This window comes from Petromyzon marinus, chromosome 23 (genome assembly GCF_048934315.1).
Source record: "Petromyzon marinus isolate PM22_M1 ecotype Great Lakes invasive population chromosome 23, UKy_Petmar_22M1.pri1.0, whole genome shotgun sequence".
NCBI lineage: Eukaryota > Metazoa > Chordata > Hyperoartia > Petromyzontiformes > Petromyzontidae > Petromyzon > Petromyzon marinus.
In genome coordinates, this window is record NC_133689.1 from 878,028 (window position 1) to 894,342 (window position 16,315).

At 50.3% G+C, this 16,315-nt stretch overlaps 1 protein-coding gene across 7 annotated transcripts in view; it reads left to right on the forward strand.

The window, feature by feature from the left end:
* LOC116945127 (receptor-type tyrosine-protein phosphatase kappa-like) overlaps positions 1-16,315 on the forward strand; it is a 249,301-nt gene that overhangs the window by 52,682 nt on the left and 180,304 nt on the right. For all 7 annotated transcript variants that reach the window (XM_032959269.2, XM_032959268.2, XM_032959279.2 and 4 more), the window contains one exon: positions 13,633-13,758. In XM_032959269.2, coding sequence (XP_032815160.2) covers positions 13,633-13,758 — 126 coding nt within the window. The remainder of the gene's footprint in view (positions 1-13,632; positions 13,759-16,315) is intronic.

Genomic DNA, 16,315 nt, shown 5'->3' on the forward strand with positions numbered 1-16,315 from the left:
TCAATTGCGTTTTAATCTCCTGCTCGACGCAAGCAAGGACTGTTGTGTGAGCCTTAAATGAATGCTCGCAATTACAGTGAGGGAAAAAGTATTTGATCCCCTGCTGATTTTGTACGTTTGCCCACTGACAAAGAAATGATCAGTCTATAATTTTAATGTTAGGTTTATTTGAACAGTGAGAGACAGAATAACAACAAAATCCAGAAAAACGCATGTTAAAAAATGTTATAAATTGATTTGCATTTTAATGAGGGAAATAAGTATTTGACCCCCTCTCAATCAGAAAGATTTCTGGCTCCCGGGTGTCTTTATACAGGTAACGAGCTGAGATTAGGAGCACACTCTTAAAGGGAGTGCTCCTAATCTCAGCTTGTTACCTGTATAAAAGACACCTGTCCACAGAAGCAACCGATCAATCAGATTACAAACTCTCCACCATAGCCAAGACCAAAGAGCTCTCCAAGGATGTCAGGGACAAGATTGTAGACCTACACAAGGCTGGAATGGGCTACAAGACCATTGCCAAGCAGCTTGGTGAGAAGGTGACAACAGTTGGTGTGATTATTCGCAAATGGAAGAAACAAAAAAGAACTGTCAATCTCCCTCGGCCTGGGGCTCCATGCAAGATCTCACCTCGTGGAGTTGCAATGATCATGAGAACGCTGAGGAATCAGCCCAGAACTACACGGGAGGATCTTGTAAATGATCTCAAGGCAGCTGGGACCATAGTCACCAAGAAAATAATTGGTAACACACTACGCCATGAAGGACTGAAATCCTGCAGCGCCCGCAAGGTCCCCCTGCTCAAGAAAGCAAATATACATGCCCGTCTGAAGTTTGCCAATGAACATCTGAATGATTCAAAGGACAACTGGGTGAAAGTGTTGTGGTCAGATGAGACCAAAATGGAGCTCTTTGGCATCAACTCAACTCGCCGTGTTTGGAGGAGGAGGAGGAATGCTGCCTATGACCCCAAGAACACCATCCCCACCGTCAAACATGAGGTGGAAACATTATGCTTTGGGGGTGTTTTTCTGCTAAGGGGACAGGACAACTTCACCGCATCAAAGGGACGATGGACGGGGCCATGTACCGTCAAATCTTGGGTGAGAGCCTCCTTCCCTCAGCCAGGGCATTGAAAATGGGTCGTGGATGGGTATTCCCACATGACAATGACCCAAAACACACGGCCAAGGCAACAAAGGAGTGGCTCAAGAAGAAGCACATTAAGGTCCTGGAGTTGCCTAGCCAGTCTCCAGACCTTAATCTCATAGAAAATCTGTGGAGGGAGCTGAAGGTTCGAGTTGCCAAACGTCAGCCTCGAAACCTTAATGACTTGGAGAAGATCTGCAAAGAGGAGTGGGACAAAATCTTTCCTGAGATGTGTGCAAACCTGGTGGCCAACTACAAGAAACGTCTAAACTCTGTGATTGCCAACAACGGTTTTGCCACCAAGTACTAAGTCATGTTTTGCAGAGGGGTCAAATACTTATTTCCCTCATTAAAATGCCAATCAATTTATAACATTTTTGACATTCGTTTTTCTGGATTTTGTTGTTGTTATTCTGTCTCTCATTTTTCAAATAAACCTACCATTAAAATTATAGACTGATCATTTCTTCGTCAGTGGGCAAACGTACAAAATCATTCGGGAATCAAATACTTTTTTCCCTCACTGTATCAAGTGCGGGAGACAATGAGAGAGCCCTTTTTTGCTTCTAGAAATCTGAAAGGCGCTCGTTGCATTGAGCAAGTAGGGGAACGGATTTGACTTTCTTTCCTCAACAAGTTTTCATAGCTTGTACGTTGAACTTTTAATAACAGTCGAGGAAAGTCAGAGTTGTTTATTTTTCAAGTGAGCATTGAGGCATTGGCTTATCTCCTGTTTACAGCCCTGAGCCAGGAGTGGAAGTTCCACATTCCTATGGGGGGAAGAGTCTCTTCAGTGGACAGAGGAAGAACACACGGATTGGAGAACACAACAGCAAGTTGGGCTTGGGCAGGACGCATCAGGGCCAGATGGTATGATGGACGGTGGTCGAGGCTAATGAGGAAATTTCAGCCAAAGGAGAGAACGGCGAGCTTAGAGGCTTCCAATGGGGAGATGGAGCCGCGGAATCGGCTCGCAAACGTGATGTCTTCACGACGGAACTCGCTCCGACGTCTCGTGCATGCCCTCGCGGTCGCAGACCCGCCGTGCTGTGCGCGCTGTTGTTTGTGATTGAGCGCTTAGCGGCACTTCCAAGGGCACCGCTAAGCGTGCTAAGGGGCCCTTGGCGGCACCGCGTATTTCCCAAGCCCAGGCAGCAGGACTCGGAGTTCCCACTGCCAACAGCTGCACGGTCGCACAAGCACGCTCGCCAAGTTTGTCCGCTTGCCCACACACCCACACGCTCCCTCTGTTTCCCACTCGCCACACTCCCGCTTGCCAACTCTCTTTCGCTCGCCCGCTCACCCTCACTCCTCGTTCCACTCGTTCGCTCTCTCTCCATCTTGTTCCTGCCTCTCTTTCTCTCCATCCCGTTCACCCTTTCACTCATCCTCATCCTCTCACCCACTCGTTCGCTCTCTCACTTCTAACTCGTACACGTATTTACTTACTCACCTCGTTCATCCTCCCATTTGCTCGCTTATTAGTACAGGTAGACACGCACACACGTGTGTGTTTCTTCTCGCTGTGGGGACCTACGGCTGCGATTTCCACTGCGTGCATTCCGTCCTTACGAAGCGTTGGAACTCTTTTTCGGAGCCGATGGAACTGACGCAGCACCGACGGCACGGAACGCCGCTCTCGCCACACGCACGGTGGAGGAGCTCGGCGCCGGCTCTCGCGGACGGGGACGCGAGTGAGCAAGGCGCATCAGCTGAGCGGAGGAGGGGAGCGTGGCGTGGGAGAGCGTGCGATGGAGTGCGCGCAGCCAGAAGATCGAATAGAATTCCCCTTTGTGTGGAACGCAGAAGAGTTAAACTGTTCATTCATAAGCGATGTGTTGAGTTCTCTCACTCGCTCAACCTCCCAGTCACTCACCCTCTCTTTCCCGCTCATCCTCTCACCATATAACTGATTCACACTGTCGCTCGCTCATTCTCTCACTCACCCACTCACTTTCTCACTCAATCGGCCACTCACTCTCGCCCTCTCACTCAATCACTCGCCCTCTCTCTTGCTCGATCGCCCTCTCATTCACTCGTTCAGTCACTCACACTTTCACCCTATCACTCTTTCATTCAATCACTCCCATTCTATCTTGCTTACTCACCCTCGCTCTCGCCCTCTCTCTCGCTCCTACTTGTACACGTGGGCGTGAGTGTGCTCGTCTTGCAGTAGGGGCCTGTGGTGGTTGCAGTTTTTCTTAATCACAGTTTTTGAGCACAGGCCTAAAGGTTCAAAACATCAAGGCGACAGCAACGGACTTGTTTGTTGTTTAAATAAAAGAGGTTTCTCTCAGGAACTCAGACACTTGCCGAACACAAGGAGTGTTATGAGTTTTTACAGGCTTCCCACACGAGCTCTATAACAGCGAGCACTCCTTCCAGGTGTGCTTTGTGTGCGCGTTTATTTGACGTCACGTGGCACGCAGGGATTTAACTCCGGGCTGCCTTTCGTGGCGCAGCGTGGTTGACGCGAGCCCTCATGCCAGGAGTGAATATGGGGCCCCTATCCAGTTCCTCCGCCCTCTTCACAGCCCCGGCTCCTGGCCCAATGCTCCGCTCGTGGGCCCCGTTCCACCTCCTGCACGCCGCTCGGCACCCACGGCATCGGCTGCCCCTCGGTGCCAGCCGGAACGCCTTCGGCCGGCACAAATTGATTGGCCGCGGAGCACGTGTTGCGAGCCTTTAAGCGCCGTACATCAATAAACAGGGGCAAGGCATCGATACTAGTTTGTTTAGGACTGCGCATACGTTTTAAATGCAGGTCGCAGCGTTCGATCGAAGCCGTCGTGGGAGAGAGTTCTTCTGGTTAAGTTCGAGGGAGGCCCAAGGCTGTTGTAGTATTTACTCCGTCAATGTCGCAATCCACAGGAGTTTGCTTTATTGATTCATTTCATAAACTTGCCGCAGGCAGGGCCACGGAACGTATGCAGAGGAGGCTTTTGAGGCGGGAACAAAGTGTCCGGCCCTGCCACCTAATACCCCACCCTCTGCCGATGTCCCCTCGCCTTTTCCTCTGCACCCGGCTTGAAACAACGGGACAAGTTTCTTCAATCTCCCTCCCCACCGTTCTGTCCACCCAGCAATGTACACGCCACAGTCAGTCGGCACGTTTCGTGCAGTGGGACAAAGTGCCGGTACATCCACCTCTTCCAAGACGTCTAGTCAGCATGGAAGAATAGACCAAATAACAATAGACCAAATAACAATAGACCAAATAGGGATATACCAAATAAGAATAGATCAAATAATAATAGACCAAGTAACAATATATCAAATAAGTATATATCAAATAATAATAGATCAAATAACAGACCAAATAACCCTCTCGAGTTTTTTTCTCTCGTAAAGGCCCTTCCGCTAGCAGTCGTGCGAGCGAGCGGTTGCAGGGCCGCACCTTGACCTGTGGTGTGCAGCTGCAGCCGACGGTGGCCCCCGGGTCAACCCAGGGGATGACACAGGGCGGCGGTTAAAACGTCGCCGCCGGTCTACGCACCGAGTTCAGAGAGGCTCTGAGAGTGCTCGTTAGATTGTGCGCGCGTGCCGCTGCCGGCCCTCAGTTCGAACAACGGCGTTCGGGCACACGGTGCTCTGGTGCGGCTAATGGGACACGCGCAGCGCCTTCCTTGTACCGAGTCGTCGTAGCTTCTTAAATCATCCGCCCGGGGCTTAAATCTGCTCCGAGTCGACTTTGTGTGTGAGCCTGCAGGGGATGTTTTAGAGTGCCGTGTTTCTCTTCAGTGTATTGAACCGCGAATGCTCAGGATGTATCCTTTTGCTATTATTCATTTTGATCTTTGTGTCTGGGTGTGTCATTTGGCCCCGCTCCGTCTGTCGCTTTCTGTAAATGTTATTTTTCCCACTGTGCGCAATATTGTATGGACAAGACAGTGTGCGCAGATTTGTGTGTGTGTACTGAGCGGTAGTGTAGTGGCTCCGAACCCGGCGACCCGAGCTCATGTCTGACAATAGTGGTGATTATCTAAACCGGTCCTTGGCCTCTCCTATGTCGACTCAGCCTTAAATGAGTACCTCGTACAAACATCAGCACTGCAGAGACAAAGGTGGCCGGGCATGGAGTTGGCTACCCACCCCCTCGTGTGTAGTGATGCTCACTAACAGCATTTGCCCAAACGGTCTGTTTCGTTTTTGTGCATGCAGTATGCGTATGTCTCTGAGTGTGAGACTCACCTGATGGGAGTGGAGGTGCAGTAATTAGTAGACATGGCGAATGTCTCTCTAAACTGGTCCTGGATATTGCCTAGATTGGCGCAAGTTTTAAATGAGTAACTTGAGTGGCGTACAAACTTCAGCACTGGGGAGATGAATGTACAAACTTCAGCACTGGGGAGATGAATGTGGCAGGGCGTGGTACACCACTGATATGGCTTTGGGAGGCCTTCATCCAACAGTAGATTGACAAAGGGCTGTACGGTTTGTAGATTGAAAGGGAAGGGATATTATTTGCATTCTTGTTCTCTCAGTACTTTTTCCATTCTAGTAATTACTGACATCAATCAATGTTTTAATAATTCCAGCATAAAAGGTATGACTTCAAAAGAAATGTAAGGTTGGAGAGGCTCTTTAAAGCATTGTTTTGTATTCCATTCTGAAAGCCATTTTCATAATTCAACAAAGGTTACAACGTCTTTAGTGTGTTGTTGTACTGAAGGATGTTTCCATAAATGTAGACTCCCATTTGATTTTCAAAAACAAAGGCCTACTTCACCCGTATTGAACACACATGCGATACAAATGTGCATGGCACGTGCCATGCACTCGACTCTCCATGTGCGGAGTGCATTGCCCTCTCTCACGGCCACATTCGCCGCCGCGCAGAGATTCTGCCCAGGGGAAGGAAAAAATAATAATAAAAATAATAATCCCCCCCCCACGGAAAAAAAAGCACCGCCTTAATTTCAATTAATTTCAGTATTCATGCAAAATAAATTCACAAACCGCTGTTTGCATAGATTGGAATCCACGTTGGTTATATTTTAGGCATAATTTTGCCCATAAACCTTCCTGTCAAATTGCCTCATGCAATTACAGCTGCTTCCCAAATCAGTCTTCATTTGTGCTCGGCGCATGATTATGGTGATCGAGTGCTGGAGCGCTCCCCTCCCGACCGACGAGCGTCCCCGGGCCTTCAGAGTCTCCGCGTGCGAGCGAGCGATAACTCCTGTCGCTCTCGCGGACGACACCGGCTCCGTTCAAATTGTTTCTGCGCCCAACTAATTTCATCGCGCTTGAAGTATATTCGGGTGCTTGTCTGTATTGTGAACTTCGCTTCTTTCGCGCACCGTACGTAGCCAACCGTGCTAACCGGAGGTGCGGAGCAGAGGCGCAGCGGTCAGCGCTATGAACCCACCGATCGGAGTTCTATCCCCAGCCATAGTAAGCGCTTGCCGAACCGGCCTTGCTCTTCGCCCCCCCACACCCCCCACTTCAAACCTCATGACCCACGTGAAAATGTAATGACCCACAATGGTGTGGGGGACGTGTTTTTTTTTTCTTTCTGAATAACAAATGGCTGGAAAGGAGTAATGCATCAAGTCTACGAAACAAATGAAATCTCACACGGCAAGATGTTGAGTCTTCCCCGCGCCAAGTCGCTGTGTGTGCCGCCACTGACTCGCAAACCTCGCCCCTGGGGCACTCACCACTCACCACGCCCGGTGTCACCTGAATGCATCCAGGAGGAAAATACATAAAGATTTGTTTTTTTTATTCAAATCGAATAATTTTCCCACCAGGCGTTGGTCATGGCACTCTGTGTCCACTGTGACTTAATTAACTGTGCGTGTGCAAAATGTGTCCAAGTTGGAATCTTGTTGTCATAACTGTGGCAGAGCACCCAGCTCCCATCTCACTGCACCTTAAATAATGCAACGTAAAGCAGTCGGGGTCACTGATGACCCGGCACTCGCCGATTCATTCGAGTCACTCGCTCACCACAGGCCAGTCACCTCCCTATAACTCTGCGATCGCTGCTACCAAGGTGACTGTCCCCGTGGACCTCGCCCGCCGCTGATTCCTCAGCCCGTGTCTAGGACTTGGCAGCCACACGCCGCCTGTTTCGTCTCACCTTCACAGGTTGTTCGCTCGCCACTCTTCTCTCGCACTGCTGCACTTTGGAATTCCCTCCATCTTGCTCAAGTCAAGGAAGGCATCAACTCTGAGTATTATTTAGAAAGATGGTAATTAACTCGCATATTACAATGTCAACACTGGTGTTTGTTGGTCTTATGGTTTTTGCATTTTGGTGCCTTTGGGGGCCTGCGCTCACCAATCGCGAGGGACTAAAAAACGAGACCCTTAGTCGCTGTGGCCGTGGCGCGGAGCCAGCGACGTCCTCCGTGTGTCTGGTCACCGCCACCACGGCGAGGCCGCCCGGCCCGGGGGCCACCGGGCGACGTGGAGGGCCCAGCTGCTAAAAATCTGTGCCGCAACTGCCGCCGCAGTTTTGCTGCCAAAAAAACAAAGTTACTGATCACGAACCACGAGTTTCACTCGAGGCCCGGGCTCCCACAGCGTTGGAGAGAGTACATTCAGAAAGTAGTCGCCTGTCTTGTCACCGCCCGGTCACTCGCTGGAACCTTGCATCACGAGCTGGGTGTATATCGCCTTGGCTCCGACTTCACGCAAACGTTGTTGCGTGTGCTCGTGTGCGTGCGTGCGTCTCTACTACGTTGTTTGGCTTTGACCGGGGCTGAGTTTGCCAGTCGGTTGCGATTGTGGTTCATCGCACATCTGTTGATAGAAGAAATACAGCGCCGCATTTTCAGCGGTTTTGAGATTTTGTCATTTTCTAAATGCATTGCGCATGATTTTGCAACGTACAGTGGTTCAGACATGCCTAATGTCTGTTCATGCCCGCGATATTTTTTATTCATTTTAATCCTGAAACGGAGTACACTTGATAGGCCATGTCGGCCTGGCGAGAGAGACAATATTCACGACTCCGTGTGTGTCGTTTAAACACGGCTCCTGAGCAAAGGCTGCAGGGAATACAGTACCGTCAGAGTTGTCATCGATGACAGTTCACTTGTTTCTGAATTGAGCAAGTTTATGATAAAAGAGACAATGGCAGGAAGTTACAAAGTGGAGCAGTGTGAGGGAGAAGGGGAAGAAGTGTTGTGACCGGCAGTGTGGTGGGTGAGCGGGTGGCTGGGTGGCTGTTACTGTGACTTGCGGTGTGGTGGGTGAGTGGATGAGTGAGTGTGTTGTTGCCACGTGCAGTGTGGTGGTTGAATACAGTGTGGTGGACGAGACGAAGCAGTCATTCCGGTAGACAGAGTCCTCCTCATGGGTGGAGGAGTCCGAGTGTAGTTCCTGGGAACCGTCACCATTGGTGGTAGCGATAGAAGAGTAACAAGTAGGTGACTGGCCGCTGGTGAGCGAGGGACTAGATTTAAATGGTGAGTGTGGGGATCATCATTCAATCGGACTGCTTCACAACGACATAGAGGGTACCGGCAGGGCCGATTGCACCAGGGCCTTTAAAGCGCGTTCACTCATAAACCATGCTCCTTGCGCCGCGCGTGCCTGAAGGTGGATTGTCCGTCAGGTTGCATGGTGGGAAGGGCTCGCGTGCTGTAGCAGCCGGTCCAAGCTCTGCGTATTGATGGGTGCCATTTTTTGACGAGCCAAGGCATGTTTTGTGGTCATGCCTTGCCATCAGTCTCTGAAATTCAGTGAAACTGTAAACACTCCTTACTTGCCCCATGGCAATCAACTTTAGTGACACATTTTGAGAGAGAGAGAGGCAATTTTATGGAACTGTAGACTCTACTCATGATCACAGTCTTGTTTAGACTGTTTCCATTGTAACCAATGCTGTTTATTAATAATTGTTCGGTGCAGTGGCGAGATGTTAACTCCCTTGCCTGGTATGAAGGAGGTCGTGGGTTCGATCCCGACGCATGCTGTATATTTGGAGTTTGCGTGTCTCTCCCCGTGGTCGTGTGGATTCTTCCTCGGGTTCTCCGGTTTTCCCATCCACATTTAGAATCAACGTCACGCGTTTACAGTATTTGGCTGCTATAAATGTCCACGTAATAAGCCACTTCGTTCAGCTTTCATTTGTGGCCAGGTCGCTGCTGATAAAATACAAATAGTTATATGGTTTAGTTTAATTCCTGAGCCGCTGTGAATTAAAATCGTTACACCGTGACGAGTTTTCGGGTAGTGATAAGTGTTGTCCACGTTTTGTCGACGTGTTGTTCGGTACGGTGTCCGGCGTTATGCTGCATGTGCTGAGAGTTTCTTCTGAAGAATAGATACCACGGAGCTGTGCAGTGGAACATGTTACATTATATTCCAGCGACTAACCGCATATTCTTGCAATTCAAATACAGATGCCGCATGTCTTTGCAGTTGGAGTGGAACAGGATTCCTGCGTTACCATGGGGAGACCTCTTAAGCTTTTTTGGCAGCGATTTGCGTGATGCTTTATGTTGCTCTAGGTGGAGCTACAGCCAGCGTTAAGAGTGATGATGATTTTTATTATATCACTTTCCTTGGCGCTGCTAAGTGCGGTTCCTCTCACATGGTGGGCAATGGAATTGGCCGACGTTGAAAGGCAGCCATCGATTCTGAAAGCCCTCATTTGGGGTCTCTCCCATTCGGCAAAATCCCCCCCCCCCATTATGGTTTGTCTGGCTTGTATGTACTTTCTTCTGTGGCCCTTGCCACGAGAATGTGGAATTGCCGCCCCTTTATCTGGCCGCCGGTGCTGACGAGAACCAGTTTGTCGTGTGAGCAAGGAGACAGCTGTGACTTGGCAGTGGCACATTTCTTCCGACGTTGCTGGGGGAGGGGGGGGGGAAATGTGTCACTCGTAAATGTGAGATTTTGCTTTAGTAAAGATAATATTGTGAATTGTCTTTACTGCAGCAGGCCAGTTGGTTCTGTAATGCAGTGATACACAATTCCACACCTCCGAATAGCGCAGTTGGCTACAGTGAGGGAAAAAGTATTTGATCCCCTGCTCATTTTGTACGTTTGCCCACTGACAAAGAAATGATCAGTCTATAATTTTAATGGTAGGTTTATTTGAACAGTGAGAGACAGAATAACAACAACAAAATCCAGAAAAACGCATGTCAAAAATGTTATAAATTGATTTGCATTTTAATGAGGGAAATAAGTATTTGACCCCCTCTCAATCAGAAAGATTTATGGCTCCCAGGTGTCTTTTATACAGGTAACAAGCTGAGATTAGGAGCACACTCTTAAAGGGAGTGCTCCTAATCTCAGCTTGTTACCTGTAAAAGGCACCTGTCAACAGAAGCAATCAATCAGATTCCAAACTCTCCACCATGGCCAAGACCAAAGAGCTCTCCAAGGATGTCAGGGACAAGATTGTAGACCTACACAAGGCTGGAATGGGCTACAAGACCATTGTCAAGCAGCTTTGTGAGAAGGTGACCAAAGTTGGTGTGATTATTCGCAAATGGAAGAAACACAAAATAACTTTTAATCTATTATGAGACCTCCTTTGCCAGTAACAAGATATAGAATAGGTTCTTCCCTTTTAACTGGCACAAAAACTGATACCTTTATTCAAGGCATCATGTTTGCAATAACCACAACACAAGCTGTCAAAATGCAAACAAAAAAGACAACTCTGATAATAATATGCACTGTCCTTGAATTTGATTGGTCCACACCCGAGACGGCTTTTCTTAGAGCCTAGGCTCCATTGGTGTTGGACCAGAAGACGCCAAAAGGCGTACAACTCAAAAACAGCGCACTATCAGAGTATTGAGGGCTCGGGGTGAGCACTTACATTATGAGACCTCCTTTGCCAGTAACAAGATATAGGAATAGGTTCTACCCTTTTTACTGGCACAAAAACCGACACCTTTATTCAAGGCATCATGTTTGCAATAACCACAACAAGCAGTCAAAATGCAAACAAAAAAGACAACTGATAATAATATGCACTGTCCTTGAATTTGATTGGACCACACCCGAGACGGCTTTTCTTAGAGCCTAGTCTCCATTGGTGTTGGACCAGAAGACGCCAAAAGGCGTACAACTCAAAAACAGCGCTCTATCAAAGTATTGAGGGCTCGGGGTGAGCACTTACATTATGAGACCTTCTTTGCCAGTAACAAGATATAGGAATAGGTTCTACCCTTTTAACTGATAGTGTGCTGTTTTTGAGTTGTACGCCTTTTGGCGTCTTCTGGTCCAACACCAATGGAGACTAGGCTCTAAGAAAAGCCGTGTCGGGTGTGGACCAATCAAATTCAAGGACAGTGCATATTATTATCAGAGTTGTCTTTTTTGTTTGCATTTTGACTGCTTGTGTTGTGGTTATTGCAAACATGATGCCTTGAATAAAGGTGTCAGTTTTTGTGCCAGTTAAAAGGGTAGAACCTATTCCTATAACTTTCAATCTCACTCGGCCTGGGGCTCCATGCAAGATCTCACCTTGTGGAGTTGCAATGATCATGAGAACGGTGAGGAATCTGCCCAGAACTACACGGGAGGATCTTTTCAATGATCTCAAAGCAGCTGGAACCTTAGTCACCAAGAAAATAATTGGTAACACACTACGCCGTGAAGGACTGAAATCCTGCAGCGCCCGCAAGGTCCCCCTGCTCAAGAAAGCACATATACATGCCCATCTGAAGTTTGCCAATGAACATCTGAATGATTCAGAGGACAACTGGGTGAAAGTGTTGTGGTCAGATGAGACCAAAATGGAGCTCTTCGGCATCAACTCAACTCGCCGTGTTTGGAGGAGGAGGAATGCTGCCTATGACCCCAAGAACACCATCCCCACCGCCAAACATGGAGGTGGAAATATTATGCTTTGGGGGTGTTTTTCTGCTAAGGGGACAGGACAACTTCACCGCATCAAAGGGACGATGGACGGGGCCATGTACCGTCAAATATTGGGTGAGAACCTCCTTCCCTCAGCCAGGGCATTGAAAATGGGTCGTGGATGGGTATTCCAGCATGACAATGACCCAAAACACACGGCCAAGGCAACAAAGGAGTGGCTCAAGAAGAAGCACATTAAGGTCCTGGAGTGGCCTAGCTAGTCTCCAGACCTTAACCCCATAGAAAATCTGTGGAGGGAGCTGAAGGTTCGAGTTGACATGCGTTTTTCTGGATTTTGTTGTTATTCTGTCTCTCACTGTTCAAATAAACCTACCATTAAAATTATAGACTGATCATTTCGTTGTCAGTGGGCAAATGTACAAAATCAGCAGGGGATCAAATACTTTTTTTTTCCCTCACTACGTACGGTGCGACAGAAGTTATACATCCATACAGTGTAAACCTGAATATACTGCAAAAGGGGAGAACTGCACGTGACTTAGTTGTTTTGAGTGGTGCGTAATTACTCAACTCACAAAAACCAGGACTTTTAATGGACTGAGGGGTGGGGTGGGGGGTAGACTTACAATTGTACCGGGAGATCCGCCGTAAACACGAGGAAGATCTTGGGACAACCAGGACCGGTGGCAAACAAAGCTCTCGACGACTTCACTTTGTTGACCGCTGACTCTGGTGGCGGCGTAGCCGTCGAGTGTGCAGGCTGTACAACTGCACCGGGACCCACGGGCGGGAAGGGACCCGGGCGCCGGGTTACAAGAGGGCACACATTGGACACGGGGTGGGGGGGCAGTGGTAGTGGGGGGTGGGCTAATTTAATTCCTTGCACGAGGGCCCATTCCAACCACGCCACGCCACTGGCTAAATCCAAGGGTGCGGGGGGCTCGGGCGGCTCTGGCGTGTGGAGACCATGGCCGCTGTTGCTGCAGGGAGGTCCGCAAGGGTGTGCGCTGTGTGCTGCGTCTAACGTCCAGCGAACGACGGATTCGGTTGGCTCTGTGAGCGTTCCACGGGTGTGCTTGGTTTTAAGGCGTGCGAAGCCTCCTGTTTGCTGCTCACTGAAGCTCTTGGAATCTGACGAGCGTGTGTGTGCGTGTGCACGTGCGTTTGTGTCTTTGTGTGTGTGTGTAAGGGTTCACGTGTGTGTCCATGGGAACCGGTGGCCTCGTGGTTATTGCACTGCCCTATGAACACGGCCGCTTGAGTTCAATTCCCGGATGCGGCTAACATCAGTGATGAGTGTGACATTTGAACCGGCCCTGGGTCCTCCCATCGTCCACTCTGCCTTTAATGAGTAACACCTGGTGCACCACGTAAAACATCAGCGCTGTGGAGACAACGGCGACGAGGCATGGTGCTGGCCACACTACTGGGCAGGGGTCGGGGTGCATCTTCACCTCGTGTGTATTGTGTGCAGCGCACACAAAATGCTCGCCACGTGTGGCTCCGCATTTCTGTTGCGAGTGGACGGTGGTCGTTGACGCGATGCCGCGTGCGTCCCCACGCCCGGCCGGCCCATTCCGAGGGTCGCGGGATGGGGTGGCCATTCTTGTTACGTCCGTCAAATTAAAACATTTCTATGTCCCCCCCCCCCTTCTCCCTCTTTTTCATCGGCGAGCACAGGCGGCTGCACAATCGGCGTGACCTTCCCCGCCTGCGGATTCCACCAGGATCCCGAGGATGACTTTGATTGGGAAGAGGTTCCCACCCACGAGATGGACTCCATTCCCGGTCTGGAGGCCCCGGCAGGTGAGGGGTGGGGGCCATTGCGTCACGGTCCCATTGTGTCACCGTGCCATTGTGTCACGGTGCCATTGTGTCACGGTCCCATTGTGTCACGGTGCCATTGCGTCACGGTGTCATTGCAGCCACTCAGGCCAGTGACACTGGGCTAACAGAGCAATGCCTTTGCTTTGCTCTGTTTGTCTCTCGGAGGTGGCAGCCCCACGCTGCCGCAGTGCAATGGTCAGCAAGCTGGACTGGAAATCAGATCCTATCTCTCGGCGCGGCAGTTGACAGGATTGTGCAAGTATCTTGCATCTCCCCGCCTCTGTGAACCCAGCAGTATAGGTGGATACACCACAGTTAGCCGATCGGCAAGGCGTGGGCAGTGGGGTAAAGTGTGGGTACACCCACCTCTTCCAAGACATCAGAGCAGTGTGGGAGAGTAGGCCAAGTACCCTCTGGAGGGGCTCTCCTGAGTTGTTTCAGTAAAGGCCCTTCCATCAGCAGGAACGTGAACATGTAATTACTTAGTCACAAACAATTCTGGAACCGTTACATTTGCAAGCCATTTAAAAATAAACAAACGACGTCCACACAGGGAGATGGAATTCACATTCTTCAGGCTCCTCCACTAACAGATGGGCCATTTATGCAAATTCTCATACTTTGGCTCATGGCACAATTAATGTTGTGCCATGAGCCAAAGTTGTTTTAGCGATGCGGAATGTATGCAGTGGTGTTTTATCGATGTAGAATGGATGCAGTGGTGTTTTAGCGATGTAGAATGGATGCAGTGGTGTTTTAGCGATGTAGAATGGATGCAGTGGTGTTTTAGCGATGTGGAATGGATGCAGTGGTGTTTTAGCGATGTGGAATGGGTGCAGTGGTATAAAATAATCAATTTAAAACAAACAATAGAACAATTGGTTGGTGCCCAAAATATTTAACGACAATATGTAAATATACAAATACATCCACGCTGCATTCAACAGATTGGCGGTGTTTGTAAGCGCGCCGTGGGCCGTGGCTTCCCACGGGCAATGCCTAGGCGAGGCTCGTTGAGGAGGCCCCTGATCAGGTAAAGGTTATTAACTTGGTACCGCAGGGTGCTTGATTTACCGATGAAAAGCAGTTCAATTATGAGTGGTGGCAGGCTCAGGGATTGAGAGCCCTTGGCACGTTTTCTCCGATCGCCACCGCTCAATAGGGTCGCCACTTCCTGAGCTGTACAAACTAAAAATTACGGGACTTATCGTGGAAAAAACTGGAAGAATAACATCTCAACGACATGAACGTGCTTTGTCTTGAGCGGTGCGCTTTGAGGCAACTGACAAACCTATCGTGGCTGGCTGTTGGACGATGTCGTGGGTTTCAACCCTCACACCCACATCTGGGAGGAGCTGGCAGAGGCAGTCGTGACATCTCCCCCGCTCTCAATGTTATTTCCTCTGGGCGTTGCGTTGTGTGCGTGGGGAGTTCGGAGGAACGTGTCGCTTGTAAATTTCTGCTATTGCGGCAGGCCAGTTCGTTCCCATAATTCGGTGAAACAAAATATCTGGGGCACGTCACGTGCGGAAGAATATCTCACAATACTGCAAGAGGGGAGAAAAACACGTGAATGTGTTGTCTCGTGCGGTGCATTATTAGACAACTGACAAAAACGGGGACTTTTCATGACCTGGGGAAGACAAACAGATTTCCCAGGAGAGCCACTTCAGAGAGAGGACGATCCTGGAAAAAACCAGGACAGGTGGCAACCCCTAGCTCTCGCCGAGTTGACTCTTCTGACTGTCGACGACACTAGCGTAGCACTCGAGTGTGCAGGCAGTGTGCAGGCAGTGTGCAGGCAGTGCGCAGGCAGAGTGCAGGCGGAGTGCAGGCAGTGTGCAGGCAGTGCGCGGGCAGTGTGCAGGCAGAGTGCAGGCAGCGTGCAGGCAGAGTGCAGGCAGAGTGCAGGCAGAGTGCAGGCAGAGTGCAGGCAGTGTGCAAGCAGTGCGCAGGCAGTGCGCAGGCAGTGTGCAGGTGGAGTGCAGGCAGAGTGCTGGCAGAGTGCAGGCAGTGCGCAGGCAGTGTGCAGGCAGAGTGCAGGTGGAGTGCAGGCAGAGTGCAGGCAGAGTGCAGGCAGAGTGCAGGCAGTGTGCAGGCAGAGTGCAGGCAGTGTGCAGGCAGTGTGCAGGCGGAGTGCAGGCAGAGTGCAGGCAGAGTGCAGGCAGTGTGCAGGCAGAGTGCAGGCAGTGTGCAGGCAGTGTGCAGGCGGAGTGCAGGCGGAGTGCAGGCAGAGTGCAGGCAGTGTGCAGGCGGAGTGCAGGCAGCGTGCAGGCAGTGTGCAGGCAGTGCGCAGGCAGTGTGCAGGCAGTGCACAGGCAGTGCGCAGGCAGTGTGCAGGCAGAGTGCAGGCAGTGTGCAGGCAGTGTGCAGGCGGAGTGCAGGCAGAGTGCAGGCAGTGTGCAGGCAGAGTGCAGGCAGTGTGCAGGCAGTGTGCAGGCAGTGCGCAGGCAGTGTGCAGGCAGTGCGCAGGCATTGCGCAGGCAGTGTGCAGGCAGAGTGCAGGCAGTGTGCAGGCAGTGTGCAGGCAGTGTGC